General features: G+C 61.6%; 1 protein-coding gene across 2 annotated transcripts in view; it reads left to right on the forward strand.

The window, feature by feature from the left end:
- Positions 1-13,353, forward strand: part of FAM193B (family with sequence similarity 193 member B) — a 30,379-nt gene that overhangs the window by 12,729 nt on the left and 4,297 nt on the right. Inside the window, exons 2-7 of one of the 2 annotated variants that reach the window (XM_055126990.1) lie at positions 870-1,103; positions 1,500-1,749; positions 2,419-2,827; positions 7,443-7,641; positions 8,768-9,007; positions 12,296-13,265. In XM_055126990.1, the coding sequence (XP_054982965.1) occupies positions 870-1,103; positions 1,500-1,749; positions 2,419-2,827; positions 7,443-7,641; positions 8,768-9,007; positions 12,296-13,265 (2,302 nt within the window). Of the gene's footprint in view, positions 1-869; positions 1,104-1,499; positions 1,750-2,418; positions 2,828-7,442; positions 7,642-8,011; positions 8,191-8,767; positions 9,008-12,295; positions 13,266-13,353 lie in introns of those variants that run through there. The other variant, XM_055126991.1, reaches the window with a different exon arrangement.

Consider the following 13,353-nt stretch of genomic DNA (forward strand, 5'->3'; position numbering starts at 1 on the left):
CTCTGTGCTCAGCTGTCGCTTCTGGCAGGGTGCAAGGGACCCTCTGGGATTCCGGGGTTCAAACTTGGGGTCTGCTGTGCGTGAAGCGAGCACCTTTCCCGCCGTCCTATCTCTCAGCCCCTGAGCCCTGATTTTGAGCCCCCTCCCACTGCTGTTCCTGCTTGGTACAGATATTGGGGTCATTCCACAGACAGGGTGTTGGGCTGCGTGCTTGGTCGCATCTCACGCTCACGGGGAAAACCAGTGCCTCTTGCACGTTCTCGGTCGGCCCTACACAGCCATGTCCGTTGCACGCCACTGGCCCTACTGCCTTCCAGGGGTGATGAGACTCAGACGCTCCTCTTCCGGGGCCAGAACCGTAGTACATCGGGGAGGGCGCGTGCCTTGCCTACAGCCCACATGGGTTCAATCGCCAGCATTTTGAATGTTCAACAGTTCTCTGGGAACACAGAACCTGGAGTAAACCCTGAGCCCCGCTGAGCGTGACCCAAAAAAACAATAAGAAAGGGTTTTGGGAGTGGGGACATCAGGTACACTGAGGGCCCTGGCTGACTGGCTGTCTAGCTCTGTCACTCCCTAGCTTTCTAACCAGGCGACTGGACTTTGCAAAATATTTCTCCTGCCAAAAACCGGGGCGTGGGGTGGGGATCGGGATGGGAGCCCCAGTTATTGAGGATGGACATGCTGGCCGTTCACGTCCCCTTAGCCTCCCTCCTCCTGCCTTCGGTCAGGAAGCGCCTATAGGAGACGTGAGATCGGCAGCATGGAGGCCACCCGCCTCCGTCCCGTCCCCCGCCCCTGCTGTGGCTGAGCCGAGCCCCGCCCCCGGGAACCCCCTCTCCTATCCCCCATTTGTCTGTGTCACGCAGGTTCCTGGCCCCGCGGCGCAGACGTGCTGTTTGCTGTGCCACCGCGCCCGGCGTGGCTGGGACGAGAACCCCGGGCAGAACGGGCTGGTGCTGCAGGGGGAGAAGCTGCCCTCCGACTTCATGCCCAAGCTGGTCAAGAACCTCCTGGGCGAGATGCCGCTGTGGGTGTGTCCGAGCTGCCACCGGGTCATGGAGGAGGAGGAGAAGCAGACGGGCCGAGAGCATGCGCTGGCGGTAGGTGCCCACTGCAGAGCGTGGGGGGGGGGGGTCCCACTCCACCCAGGAGTGTACCCCGCCTCCCGCCCTTGCTCTCGGATGGCCGTCATTGCTTGGGTACTTGGGGGAAGCTACAAGGTGCTGGCATCTGAACGAACGTTCTGTATGCCAATGAGCCTGTAGTGCCAGCACCCCTGCCATCCCCATTGCCAGGCGGCTGCACCCCTCCCAAGTCTTTCCCACCCCATCTCCACTCACCTCTCCTCTCCCGGAGCCCCTCCACTCTGCCAGGAAGCCCCCGCCCACCCCCAAGCAGTGAGCGTGAATGCTTCGGCCCTGGTGCTGATGCTGCATCTCCCCGTCTGCCCTTGACCTCGCCTGCCCTTGACCGTGACCTTTTCTCCCCATCTCCAGATCTCCCTGTCCCACACGTCCTGCAAGTCGCAGTCCTGTGGCGTCGACTCGCACTCGTCGTCCTCGTCGTCCTCGTCCTCTTCCTCATCGTCCTCGTCCTCGTCCTCATCGTCCTCCTGCCACGGGAACTCAGGCGACTGGGATCCCAGCTCCTTCCTGTCGGCGCACAAGCTCTCGGGCCTCTGGAACTCCCCGCACCCCAGCGGGGTGGCGCCGGGCACGTCGCTTGGGAGTCCACCCCCCAGCCCCGGTGAGTGCCCCCCTGGCGTCTGCGTGCCCCTGAATAGATCCCATTATCCGTTAGGGGGATGATGGCAGGGTCACCCTGAGAGGGTCCCCAGCCTATCCAGGGTCCCTCGGAAGAAAAGTGGCTTCCGGAGTGTCTGTCTTGACTTGGATCCAGTAAGCTCTGCCATGCTGGCCGGCACCCCCGTGGCCATGGTTTTCTGGGCCCTCTTTTCACAATGAAAGGGCAACCTGGGTGAGGCCCCCCCAGTGCAAACCCCAAAAAGCAACGGAGCAGGGCGGGGGAGGAGGGGAGGGGCTGTCAACGCGGCCCCGCCCCCTGGGGGGGGACAGGCGCTGCAGACTGGCAGATGATTGGCCAATTGTGCTGCCGCTTGGACCCAAACTTCCGGGATGCCCCGCAGATTGGCAGGTAATTGGCCAATCATGCTGGTGCACGCTGCCACTTGGACCCGCCCCTACGAGATGCCCCGCCTCGAAGGACAGGGAAAGGGGGGAATCTCGATCTGGGGCTGCTCCCCAGGCCCAGCACCCATGCAGTTTGGGGGGTGTATCGACGGAAGCGAGGGGCAGCAGAGCTTGTCCCCACTGAGATCCCGCAGGCCCGCGGTGTTTGAGGCGGGGTATAGACCACCCTGACCCCCTCTTTCCCCCCACTCCCGCCCGCCCGCAGGTGAGGGGCTCCCCCTCTCGGAGCACCACCGGAGCTCAGACCTCACTGCTCCGCCCAACAGCCCCACCGGCCACCATCCCCCGCCGGCGTCGCTCATCCCGCCGCACCCCGGCGCCTTCAGCTCCCCGACGCACCCCTACCTCCTGCCTGCCACCCCAGCACCACCTTTCCCTGCCCTCGCCTCTGAGTGCCCTGTTGTTGCTGCCGCCGCTGCTGCCGCCGCCGCCGCTGCTGCCACCGCCACCCCGCACCCCGCCGGGGCATGCCAGAACCCCCACCTGCCCTCCACCAGCATGCCGCTCCTGAAGATGCCTCCGCCCTTTTCGGGGTGCACCCACCCCTGCAGCGGGCACTGTAGTGGGGCGCTCCTGCCACCCCCGGCCTCCCAGCAGCTTCCTGCCACCCACAGGTAAGCATGACTGGCCTCGCCCTCGGTGTGCTCCTGAATTGGGCCTTGGAAACCCGAACCCTCTGGGCCCCCACGAGCCCCACCCCCTCCCCCACGCCCACCCCCCCGACACACATGCGCCCCCACCCCACGCTGTGTCTTTTCACATCACACGTGATCAAGGAAATTCCCGCTCGCAATTTAGAAATGTACAAACGGGCGGGAGCCATAGTGCAGTGGGATGGGCACTTGCCTTGCAGGTCACCGAGGCCAGCCCCCGTTTGATCACCAGCACCCCATAGTGTCCCCCCAAGCATTGCCAGGAGTGATCCCACTGAGCCAGGAGGAAGTACCAGTGCGGCTGGGTGTGGCCCCTAATGCACCCACCCACCCCCACATCTCCTCCCCCACCCCCTGCCAAAAAAAAGGTACAAATAGGAAGGGAAAATGCCTTCATAAACTCAAGAAAAACTTCTTCCTCAGGCCAGGAGAGAGTACAGAAGTTAGGACAAGCGCCTGGCAGCTGCTGTGTTCTAGTACCGCAGGGCCGTGCCACCCCCATCCCCGTCCTGCCCCCCAGCCAGCATCTCCAGGTGTAGCATCGGAGGCCCCCAACAAGGTCAAGGGGGGCCCAGGTGCCCCCAGCACTGCAGGGCCCAAGCTACATCATGTGCTCCCGAGAATCACTAGTGGCCCCCCTCAACCCTCTTAAGTAACCACTTGGGAGGCGTCCCCACCCCTTGAGAAAAAATAAAGAGAAAAGTCAAAAGTGGGCCAGGGCCATAGTACAGCGGAAGGGCGTTTGCCTTGCGTGTGGCTGACCGGGTTCCATCCTTGGCATCCCATAGGGTCCCCTGAGTACTGCCAGAAGTAATTCCTGAGTGCAGAGCCAGGAGTCAGCCCTGAGCATCGCCAGATGTGACCACTCCCTCCTCCCCCCACCAAAAAAAAAAATAAAAGGTGAAGCTCTCTCTCGGCAGTGAGCTTTCTCCCTGAGGGTTCTGTGTATAAATAACGTAATTAGGCATGGGGGAGATAGATAGCTCAGGGGGCTGGAGGCCCAGGGTTAATCCCCTACATCATAGGGTCCCTAGCACTGAGCGGGGAGTGGCTTCCCACCCACCCCCCCCCCAAAAAAAAAAGTTAATGAGGTCTCTGTTTATACACACTCTGGTGGACTTGTTTCTTAGCATATGTGAGGTTAGTTTAAATTAAAAACTCAGTTAAAATTTTCCCAAGCGGGCCCAGAGCGGATAGGGCATCTGCCTTGCATGCAGCTGACCTAGATTCGATCCCTGACATTCCATATTGTTCCCCAAGCCTGCCAGGAGTAATTCCGAATGCAGAGCCAAGAAAAACCCCTGAGCACCGCCGGGTATGACCCAAAAACCAAAAACTAAAAATAAAAAATAAAATTCTCCTAAGTGGGGGAGGGTTGAGAGAAAGTCCATCAGGTAAGGTGCAATGCCCAACCCGGGTTCAATCCCCACACCCCATGTAGTCCCCCCTCAAGCCTTGCCAGGAGTGATCAGGCCCAAAACAAGAATAAATACTTCCAAGGGGGCAGAGAGGTAGAACAGGTTTAGCCTCACAAGTGCTAAACCAAATTCAATCCCTGGCATACGCACACAGGGTCCCCCCAAGTACTTCCAGGGATGACCCTGAGCACAAAGTTAGGGATAGCCCTGAGTGTATCCCAAAAAAACAACATAAAATTCTTCCAAAGTGGGGGCTGGAGTGATAGCATAGCGGGTAGGGTTTTTGCCTTGCACGCGGCCGACCTGGGTTCAAATCCCAGCATCCCATATGGTCCCCTGAGCACCGCCGGGAGTAATTCCTGAGTGCAGAGCCAGGAGTAACCCCTGTGCATCGCCAGGTGTGACCCAAAAACAAACAAACAAAATTCTTCCAAAGCGTGTGCCCTGGTGACCTAGCCAGGAGTGAGCCCTGAGCACTGTGGATATGGCCCTAAAAAAAAGTCTTCTGGGATGTATCTTGAATATAGCACATTTGCCTTGCACATAACCAACCCGGGTTCAATTCCTAGGATCCCATAGGGTCCCCCGAGCCATTGCCATGAGTGATGCCTGAGTGTAGAGCTGGGAGGAAGCCCTCAGCACTTCCAGGTGTGGCCCAAACCCCACTTCCAAAATAAAGGGCTAGAGCAGTAGTTCAGCATTCGCCTTGCATGTGGGTTCCATCCCTGGCAGCAATATGGTCCCCTGAGCGCCACCAAGAGTGATTCCTGCGTGCAGAGCCAGGACTGAGCCCTGCGCATTCCCGGGTGTAAGCCAAAAATAATGATAATAAAACTCTACCACCACCTCCCTATACAGCCATTGTTGAAGCTTCTCCCAGGAGGTGTTTGTGGTTAGTTGCCTGCGTGGTTTCCCAATGCTGCTTGCCCTCAGCATTCTCAGGTGCTGGGCTTCAGACCACTCAGCTTGAAAAACTAGAGAATGTTCTCGAACATTTACTTGACCTTGCTGCAGCTGCCAGTCTGGGTCATTCCAACACGTATGACATCATCACATCTCTAAAGGGTGATGTCTTGGAGACTGGACAGACGGTCCAGCAAGCAGGGCGCTGGCCTTGCATGTGGCCTGTGGAAATTCAATCCCTGGTACCACATCTGGGTGCACCAGACTCCACCAGGTGTGATCCCTCAGTACAGAGCCAGAAATAAGCCCTGAGCATTGCCAGGTATGCGCCCCACCCTACCCCCCCAAAAAAAAAAGAAAGAAAGAAGAAAGCTAGGTTCCTTGGGGACCAGAGAGATATTATAGTGGGTTGGGTGTTTGCCTTGCGCGCAGAAGACCCAGGTGCGCTCCCTGGTACCGCATGAGCACAGAGCCAGGAGTAGGACTGGAGCACCACGAGGTGTACTCAAGAGAGAGAGAGAGAGATAGAGAGAGGGTGGCCAGAGCAATAGTACAGAGGCTAAGGTGTTTGTCTTGCACATGGCTGACCCAGGTTTGATCCCTGGCATCCCATGGGGTCCCCTGAGCACCATCAGGAGAGATTCCTGAGTTCAGAGCCCAGAGCACTGCTGGATGTGGCCCAAAAACAAGGGGGGGAAAGTAGAAAGTGTCAGATTACAGCAGGGAGTTTGCTTGTCTTGGATTTAGCCAGCCTGGGTTCGATCCCTGTCATCCCATATGGTCCCCTCAAGCCCTGCCAGGAGTGAGCCCTGAGCACCACCCAGTATGCCCACACACAACAAAAAAAGAAGGAAGGAAAGAGAGAAAGGAAGTCTTGGCCTGGCTTAGTAGCAGTGCACATTATCTGCCCCGGGTTCCTCTGAGCACTGCCAAACCAAATGCTGCTATACCCCACCACCACCACCACCACCAAAAAAAAAAGCTTAAAGTAAACTTCCCATTTGGAATTTTCTCCTTGGAATAGATCCTTCAAAATGGAGAGAGAGGGGCTGGAATGATAGCACAGCGGGTAGGGCGTTTGCCTTGCACGAGGCCGACCCCCCGGGTTCGATTCCCAGCATCCCATATGGTCCCCTGAGCACCGCCAGGGGTAATTCCTGAGTGCAGAGCCAGGAACAACCCCTGTGCATCGCCGGGTGTGACCCAAAAAGCAAAAAAAAAAAAAAAAAAAGGAGAAAGGGGCCGGAGCGATAGCACAGCGGGTAGGGCGTTTGCCTTGCACGCGGCCGACCTGGGTTCGATCCCCGGCATCCCATATGGTCCCCCAAGCACTGCCAGGAGCAGTTCCTGAGTGCAAAGCCAGGAGTAACCCCTGAGCATCGCTGGGTGTGACCCAAAAAGAAAAAAAAAATGGAGAGAGAAAAAAATAAGTAAAAGGCTCAGCAAAAGGTTGGATTTTTGGCTTTTGGTATTTAAGAAAAAGTTTCATCCACATTTGAGAAATGGATTCAGGGCTGCAGAGACAGACTGAGGAGTGCTAAGGCACACGAGGCTGTGTGGGTGACCCCCAACTCATATCCCTGGCATGGCAGATGGTGCTCCGCACACCACCAGGGCTCGCTCCTGAGCCCCCTGTCCACAGCCTTATCCGGAGTCCCGCCTCTGTCTCAGGAGCACTGCGCGTTGCCTCTTCACTAATAAAGCAAGCTCAGACCTTTTTTGCCCCTGCTGTGGGCTAAACCCTCACTACAAATGTCTGAAATAGTTTGAGAGGGGCTGAGCGATAGTTCAGCGGGAAAGGGCCTGGCCTTGCGTGCAGCTGGCCCATGTTCGATCCTTGGCACCCCATAAGGTTCCCCGAGCACCACCAGGTGTGATTCCTGAGCACGGAGCCAGGAGTCAGCCCTGAGCGTCGGGAGGCATGGCCCCAAAACAGAGCCAAGCACCTGATCGGGAGTGGCAACGGTGTGCCTCCCGTTGGTTAGAGACAGGGGCAAAAGCCTTATGGGCCGGCAGGTTGGCCTCGTGCCTGCCACCCCTAGCATTGCCATCTCGACATGAAAGTCCAGGTGGAAGGTGGACAGGTGGAAGGTGGACGCTGCGTACGGGAAGGGACGGGTGGCGGGTGGGGTCCTGCAAGACGGAAGTGGGCTCCTTTCCTGGGGAGCCCCAACTGCCTTCCCGGGGGAGGGGGGGCCGTTCATCTTTCTTCGTCCTCTTCCCCCGTCCATCCCGCCCCCCCCCCACACCCTCAGGGAACCTGGATGCAGGGGCCACAAGTGTGCTCACAGTGGCCTGGCATGCCCGCTGCCCCAGCCCTGCGAGGCTGACGAGGGCCTGGGCGAGGAGGAAGACAGCAGCTCGGAGCTCAGCTCCTGCACCTCGTCCTCCACGCACCAGCGCGACGGCAAGTTCTGTGATTGTTGCTACTGTGAGTTCTTCGGCCACAATGCGGTGAGTGCGTCTTCGCGGGGGGCCCCCCCTGCCAGAGAAGACTGGGGGTCTGGGAGGGGGCGAGGAGAGAGAAGGCCCGAGGGCGGGGGCTGGGGCGCGCCCTGTCCATCACAGAGCCCCGCCTCCTGCACTGCCAATGGCCAATGGGCACGCTGGGCCCTGCGTGGCCACGCCCCCGCCCCGCCCCACCTGCCTGCCTGCCTGCCTGCGTGTGTGCGTGCGTGCGGCGCCCGCCCGCTCCTCCTCCCGGGACCCCCGGGACCCCTCCCCGAGACCCCGAGCGAGCGCCCGGGCGGCATCTCTCTCTCTCTTTCGTGCTCGCGGCGCTCCGCTCGCGGTTTCTCTGAAGATGGACCCTTTTTCTCCTTAGGCCAAAGGCCAGGAAGTGGCAGAGAGGAAAGCTCTGATTCTGATGCCTCATCAGAATGTGTGTAATCGCAGAGAAGTGGAGGCTTGTGCGTGATGAAGGCCGAGCTCGGGCCCCCGGTGGGAGAGAGCCAGCCGGTGGTGTCTGGCCAGGGGGAGGAAGCGGTTCAAAAGGCTCAGAAGGTGAAGAGGAGGGGCCGGAGCGATAGTACAGCGGGTAGGGCGTCTGCCTTGCACGCGGCCGACCCGGGTTCCATCCCCGGCACCCCGAGAGGGTCCCCCCCGAGCACTGGCCAGGAGCGACCCCCCTGAGCAACGCCGGGGTGTGACCCAAAAACAGTGAAGAGGAAGGGGGCCAGGGTAGCATAGGCGAGGAGGAGCGGAGAAGGGACACGGTCCCCTTGGGGCTCGGGGGTTCCCAGCCTGCTCTTAGCAGTGGCCAAATAAAAGTCAATAAAATCCACAGGGCTCACCACGACTCTGGGGCCTGCCCAAGGTCAAACAGCTTCAGGGGACGAAGGTCCCGGGCGTGAGCTCTCACGGCCCGCTCGACCCCCACCCCCTTACCCCGCTTCCCACGCGACCCTCCTCCTTTCACCCACCCCCACCCCGCGCCATCCACGCACCCTCCGCCGCCCCGCCCAGGCTCAGGGCCTGGCTGGAGGGGGCTTCCCTCACCGCCTCTGGTGCCAGCGTGGGTGGGGTGCTCCGGGCCTCGGGCCGGCCCCGGGTGTAATGCCAGCCCCTCGCCCTCCCCCAGCCACCCGCCGCTCCGACGAGCCGGAACTACACCGAGATCCGGGAGAAGCTCCGCTCGCGGCTGACAAGGCGGAAGGAGGAGCCGCCCGTTCCGGGGGGCGCCCTGGGCGGGGTCCCAGGGGAGCCCGCCGTGGACCACCGCGATGTGGACGAGCTGCTGGAGTTTATCAACAGCACGGCGCCCAAAGCCCCCAACAGCGCCAGGGCCGCCAAGCGGGCCCGGCACAAGCTGAAAAAGAAGGTGGGTGTGGAGACAGCTGAGCACGGACGCTCGCACGCATGCATGCATGCGTGGATGCGCCTCCCAAGAACTCCAGGGTCACACCCCACACACACACCCCTCCCCGTGTTGGTGGCCCAAGCCTTGGCCTCTCCTCTGTTTCTAGAAGGTCCCAATGTGTTGGGTGGGGTGGGGGTGGGGAAGCCCAGCATGGTCAGAGCACAGGACTGCGGGGAGGTAGTGGCCCGCGATCAGAGAACAGCGAGGCCAGCTGTGGGTATCTGCCAGTGGCTTATTCGTTCGTTCAACAGACACTTCTGGCGTAAGGGGGGGCATGGGGGCATTACGGTGGGTCAGTGGAGGTCCCCCAGCCGGGACCCCGCATCCTGCCCTAAATGGCTGGGGCTCGGCTGTGGGGCACTGCCGTGGGCCTGACGCCAGGGCTTTGACCCCAATTCTGCAGAAGAGGGCCGGGTCCCTGGTGGGGAAGGGATGTTGAGAATTGTGATCGGAGCTGAACCCCCAGTTGCCTGTATAGTAATGTGCACCGGCCCAGGTGGGCAGCTCTGGGGGGTTGTGGGCAGGTCCGAGCTGAAGGGCACTGAGGGAGGATTCTGCCGAAGGAGGAGGGTCGGGGCATGGGGGGTGGCGGGGGCAGGCAGCTTGACTCCCAGGGGACTTCCTGAGTGCGCCCCAGGTGTTATTCCTGGGCATCGCTGTCCCCGGGGAAGCCGCAAGGGCTTACCATGGTGTCCCCTGCCATCTCGTTACCTCCTCCCCTGCCTGCCCTTCCCAGCTGCGTCCACACTGCGTGCTTCCCACCTTGGGAGCCGGGGCCCCTGGGGGACAGCGCCCGTGCTGGGTGGGTGGACGGCCCTGGTGTTCTGAAGAGTACCGCTCCTTCCATGGGGGGTGGGGGAAGTGCAAGGGAGCCCCGTAAGCCCTAGGACAAAGGTGAAACTCACTTCCCAGCTGGCCTTGCCGCCGGAAGTGGGCAGCCTGCGGTTCCCATGCCCCGGATCCCCGTGCCTGCTCCTACACCTCCCTCCGGCAGGGCCTCCCCCAGTCTGCCACTTTCACACCCGACTTCCTGCAAGGTGGGGGCTGGAGCGCCCTGTCACTGGCCCCACCCATGTCCCCCCACCCACACACACACACAGCACCCCACCTTCAGCCTTCTCCTGCTCCTCCCAGTCCCTCCCTCCCTCACTCACCACACTTGCTGCCCACCGCCTTTTCTTTCCAGCCTCCCCACCTGGAGGTCAGCCCACCCCCTGCTGGACCTCTCCCCCATGAAGGGTGGCGGTCGGTCACCCTACTTCCTCTCTCTGGGAGGAAGGGAAACAGCAGGGAGGTGGCACCCCCACCTGCAGCACAGTCACGAGGGAAGCACCCCCTTAGCCATCCTCCGCACGTCACGCTGACAATCTTCACGGTGCCTGCTGACCACATCCCCAAAACCCCCTTCCTTTCCTGCTGCTGACGCCTCCCGCGGCTCTCAGGGCCCCACCATTCCCCCAGGGGCCACACCCAGGAGGAAAACATACACTTGCTTGGTGCCAGGGGCACCAGGGGGCCTGGGACTTGCGGGGGTGAAAGCTGGCTCAGCCTCTCGCCTGTGATCTTGGGCAAATCTCGTCACCTCGACCTCAGTGGCTCCATCTGTGAAATGGGAAGGGCAGCAGCAGGCAGAGGGGTGAGAGGATGCAGAGGACAGTCTGGGGGCGCTTGGAGCTACATCCTGCAGGAGAGGTGGTCAGTGTTAGTTCTGGGGCTCAGGGCGCACACATACACACACACACACACACTCACACACACTCTCTCTCTCTCTCTCTCTCTCTCTCACACACACACACACACACACACACACACACACACACACACACACACACTCCCTGCTGCCTGGCAGATATCTGCATCTGTGCCCCCTTCATTTTCTCTCGATCTTTAAAAACCTTTCACGGGGGAGCTGGAGTGATACTACAGCGGGGCATTTCCCTTGCATGCCCCTGACACAGGTTCTATCCCGGCACCCCATAAGGTCCCCCAAGCAGAGCCAGGGGTAAGCCCTGAGCATTTCTGGGTGTGGCCCCAAACAAAACAGTTGTTTTTTGTGTGATTTTTTTTTGGGGGGTGGGGGTGTGCAGGGGCCTTCAGGGCGGGAGCTAGTGTATAGAGTCAGGGTGTTGACCTTGCATGAGACAACCTGGCTTCGATCATCCCCGGCACCGCATATGGCCCTCTCAGTCCTGCCAGGAGAGATCCCTGAACACAGAGCCAGGAGGAAGCCCTGAGCACTGCCTGGTGAGGCCCCAAAACAAGCAGAGAAGAAGCCTTCAGGGGCAGGGCCTAAGAGCCAGCTTGCCTTGCCCTGCACACAGCTCACTGAGCACAGGCAGGCTTGACCCTGAAACAATACCAAAAGAGAAAAAATCCCCAGACCAGACAGATGGTTTATTAGGTGGTGCATTTGCCTGGCATGCAGGACTGACCCAGGTTCGATCCCTGCCACCCCATACGCTCCCCCGAGCCCCTCCAGGAGGGATCCCTGAGTACTGCCACATGCCCCCAAAATCAAAATAGTCCCGCAGCTAGCTGAAGGCTCTTGGTCCCAACCCTGAGTCACTCCCGCATACAGAGCCAGGTCCCACACCCTCACACCCAGACCCACCCCCCACCTGCACCCCTGTATAAGTCCACTGAAAAGGCCTTTGGTGGCTGAGCAGGGCTCCTCCACGGCTCCGCCGGGCTCTGCCTCTTCTCTCCCTTCAGGCCACCGCCACCCCATTGCCCAGAGCAAGTGGTTGGGGTGACTGGGCACATGCCTGGCCCACGAGAGGCCCTGAGCGCCATCCCGAGCAGTTGGGGGGTGGGGGGGAGGCTTGCTCCCCAGCACCATAACCCAGGCCCAGCCACTAAGCCATATAGTGGGGCCTCCATGAGCATTATTTGGGGCTCTCCTCCCACCCGCCCCCCAAATAAACTCAGCTTCTGCCTTAACCGCTGAATGCTCACGTTCCCGCCAGGTGTGTTTTCTGATATCCCCGCCTCCAGGATATGCCCAGACTCTCACCAGTAGACTCCCAGCCCTCCTCCTTTGCACTGGGAGGTCTGCTTCCTCCAAGAAGCCCTCCCTGAAGTCCCGACCTGGGATCCCAGAGTACTATGCTTGCTTCCTTAGGGCGCCCATCAGAACGAATCTGCTACCCCAGTCAGTGTGAATTGGTGCAGTGTGTAGTGTGGGGGCGCTGGACACACACACATACCCAGTGCCGGGCTGCCACTGACACCCCCACCTTGTGTTGGCAGGAGAAGGAGAAAGCCCAGCTGGCAGCCGATGCCCTCAGGCCCGCGCCCCCCACTTTGTCCGGAAGCCACGAGCCGCCAGCGGCCCCCGAGCAGCTCCTGGAGTGGCCGGAGCGCGAGCTGGACCGGGTCAGCAGCTTCCTGAGCAACCACCTGCAGGAGATCAAGGGCGCGGTCAGCAGCTCCCTCCGGGCCAGCTTCGCCTTGGACAGGAACGGCTTCGCCAAGGACGGGCCGGCCGAGCCCCCCAGCCTGCCCCCGTGCAACCTCAATGGCTCCCCCGAGGAGCGGCCGGACATCAACCTGGACCTGTCCCCACTGACTCTGGGCTCCCCGCCCAGTGCCCCAGCCCAGGCGCCGGGCCAGCTGCCGCCCCCGTGGGCCGACCTGCAGGGCCCCACGAACGCGTGGACCGAGGCACGGGGCCCCCCGCCGGGGATGCTTCCCGAGAACGGGCTGGTGAGGAGACTCAGCACCGTGCCCAGCCTGTCCCGGGTGATCTGGGTCAAGAGCCCGAAGCCCGGCCAGCCAGAGGAGCCGAGCGCCAAGCCGGAGCCGCCGGAGCCCGCGGCTGCAGGCGGGAAAGCCCGCAAGGGCAAGAGACAGAGCAGCCAGGCCAAGAAGACTGAGGCCGGCCCGGCCCCCCGGCCCCCCGCCAGCCTCGACACCCCCAGTGCCAAGGGCCAGCCCCCCAGCCCCAAGCTGCCCGGCAAGTCGCCAGAGCCCCCCCGAGCGGGCGGCTGTGCCGAGGGCGGGGAGGGCGGCCGGGGCGGCCGGCTGGGGCCTGGCTGGGCCGGCAGCCCCAAAGCGGACAAGGAGAAGCGAAATGCCTGGCGGAGCTGGCCCCCCCCGGAGCCCGAGTGCCCCCCCGTCCCGGCCCCGGCCCCGGGCCCCGCCAGACCCCAGAGCCTGCCGCAGGTCAAGGTCCGCAGCCGTCGGAGCCGCAACAAGGAGAAGTCGGCCGCCTCCTTGGGTGAGTTTCTCGGAGAAGGGACCGTGGAGCGCGCCGGCCGCGGGTGGCCCGGCCCCGGGCGCTGAGGCCCCCCCCCCCACCGCCGGCT

This window comes from Sorex araneus, chromosome 2 (genome assembly GCF_027595985.1).
Source record: "Sorex araneus isolate mSorAra2 chromosome 2, mSorAra2.pri, whole genome shotgun sequence".
Taxonomy (NCBI): Eukaryota; Metazoa; Chordata; class Mammalia; order Eulipotyphla; family Soricidae; genus Sorex; species Sorex araneus.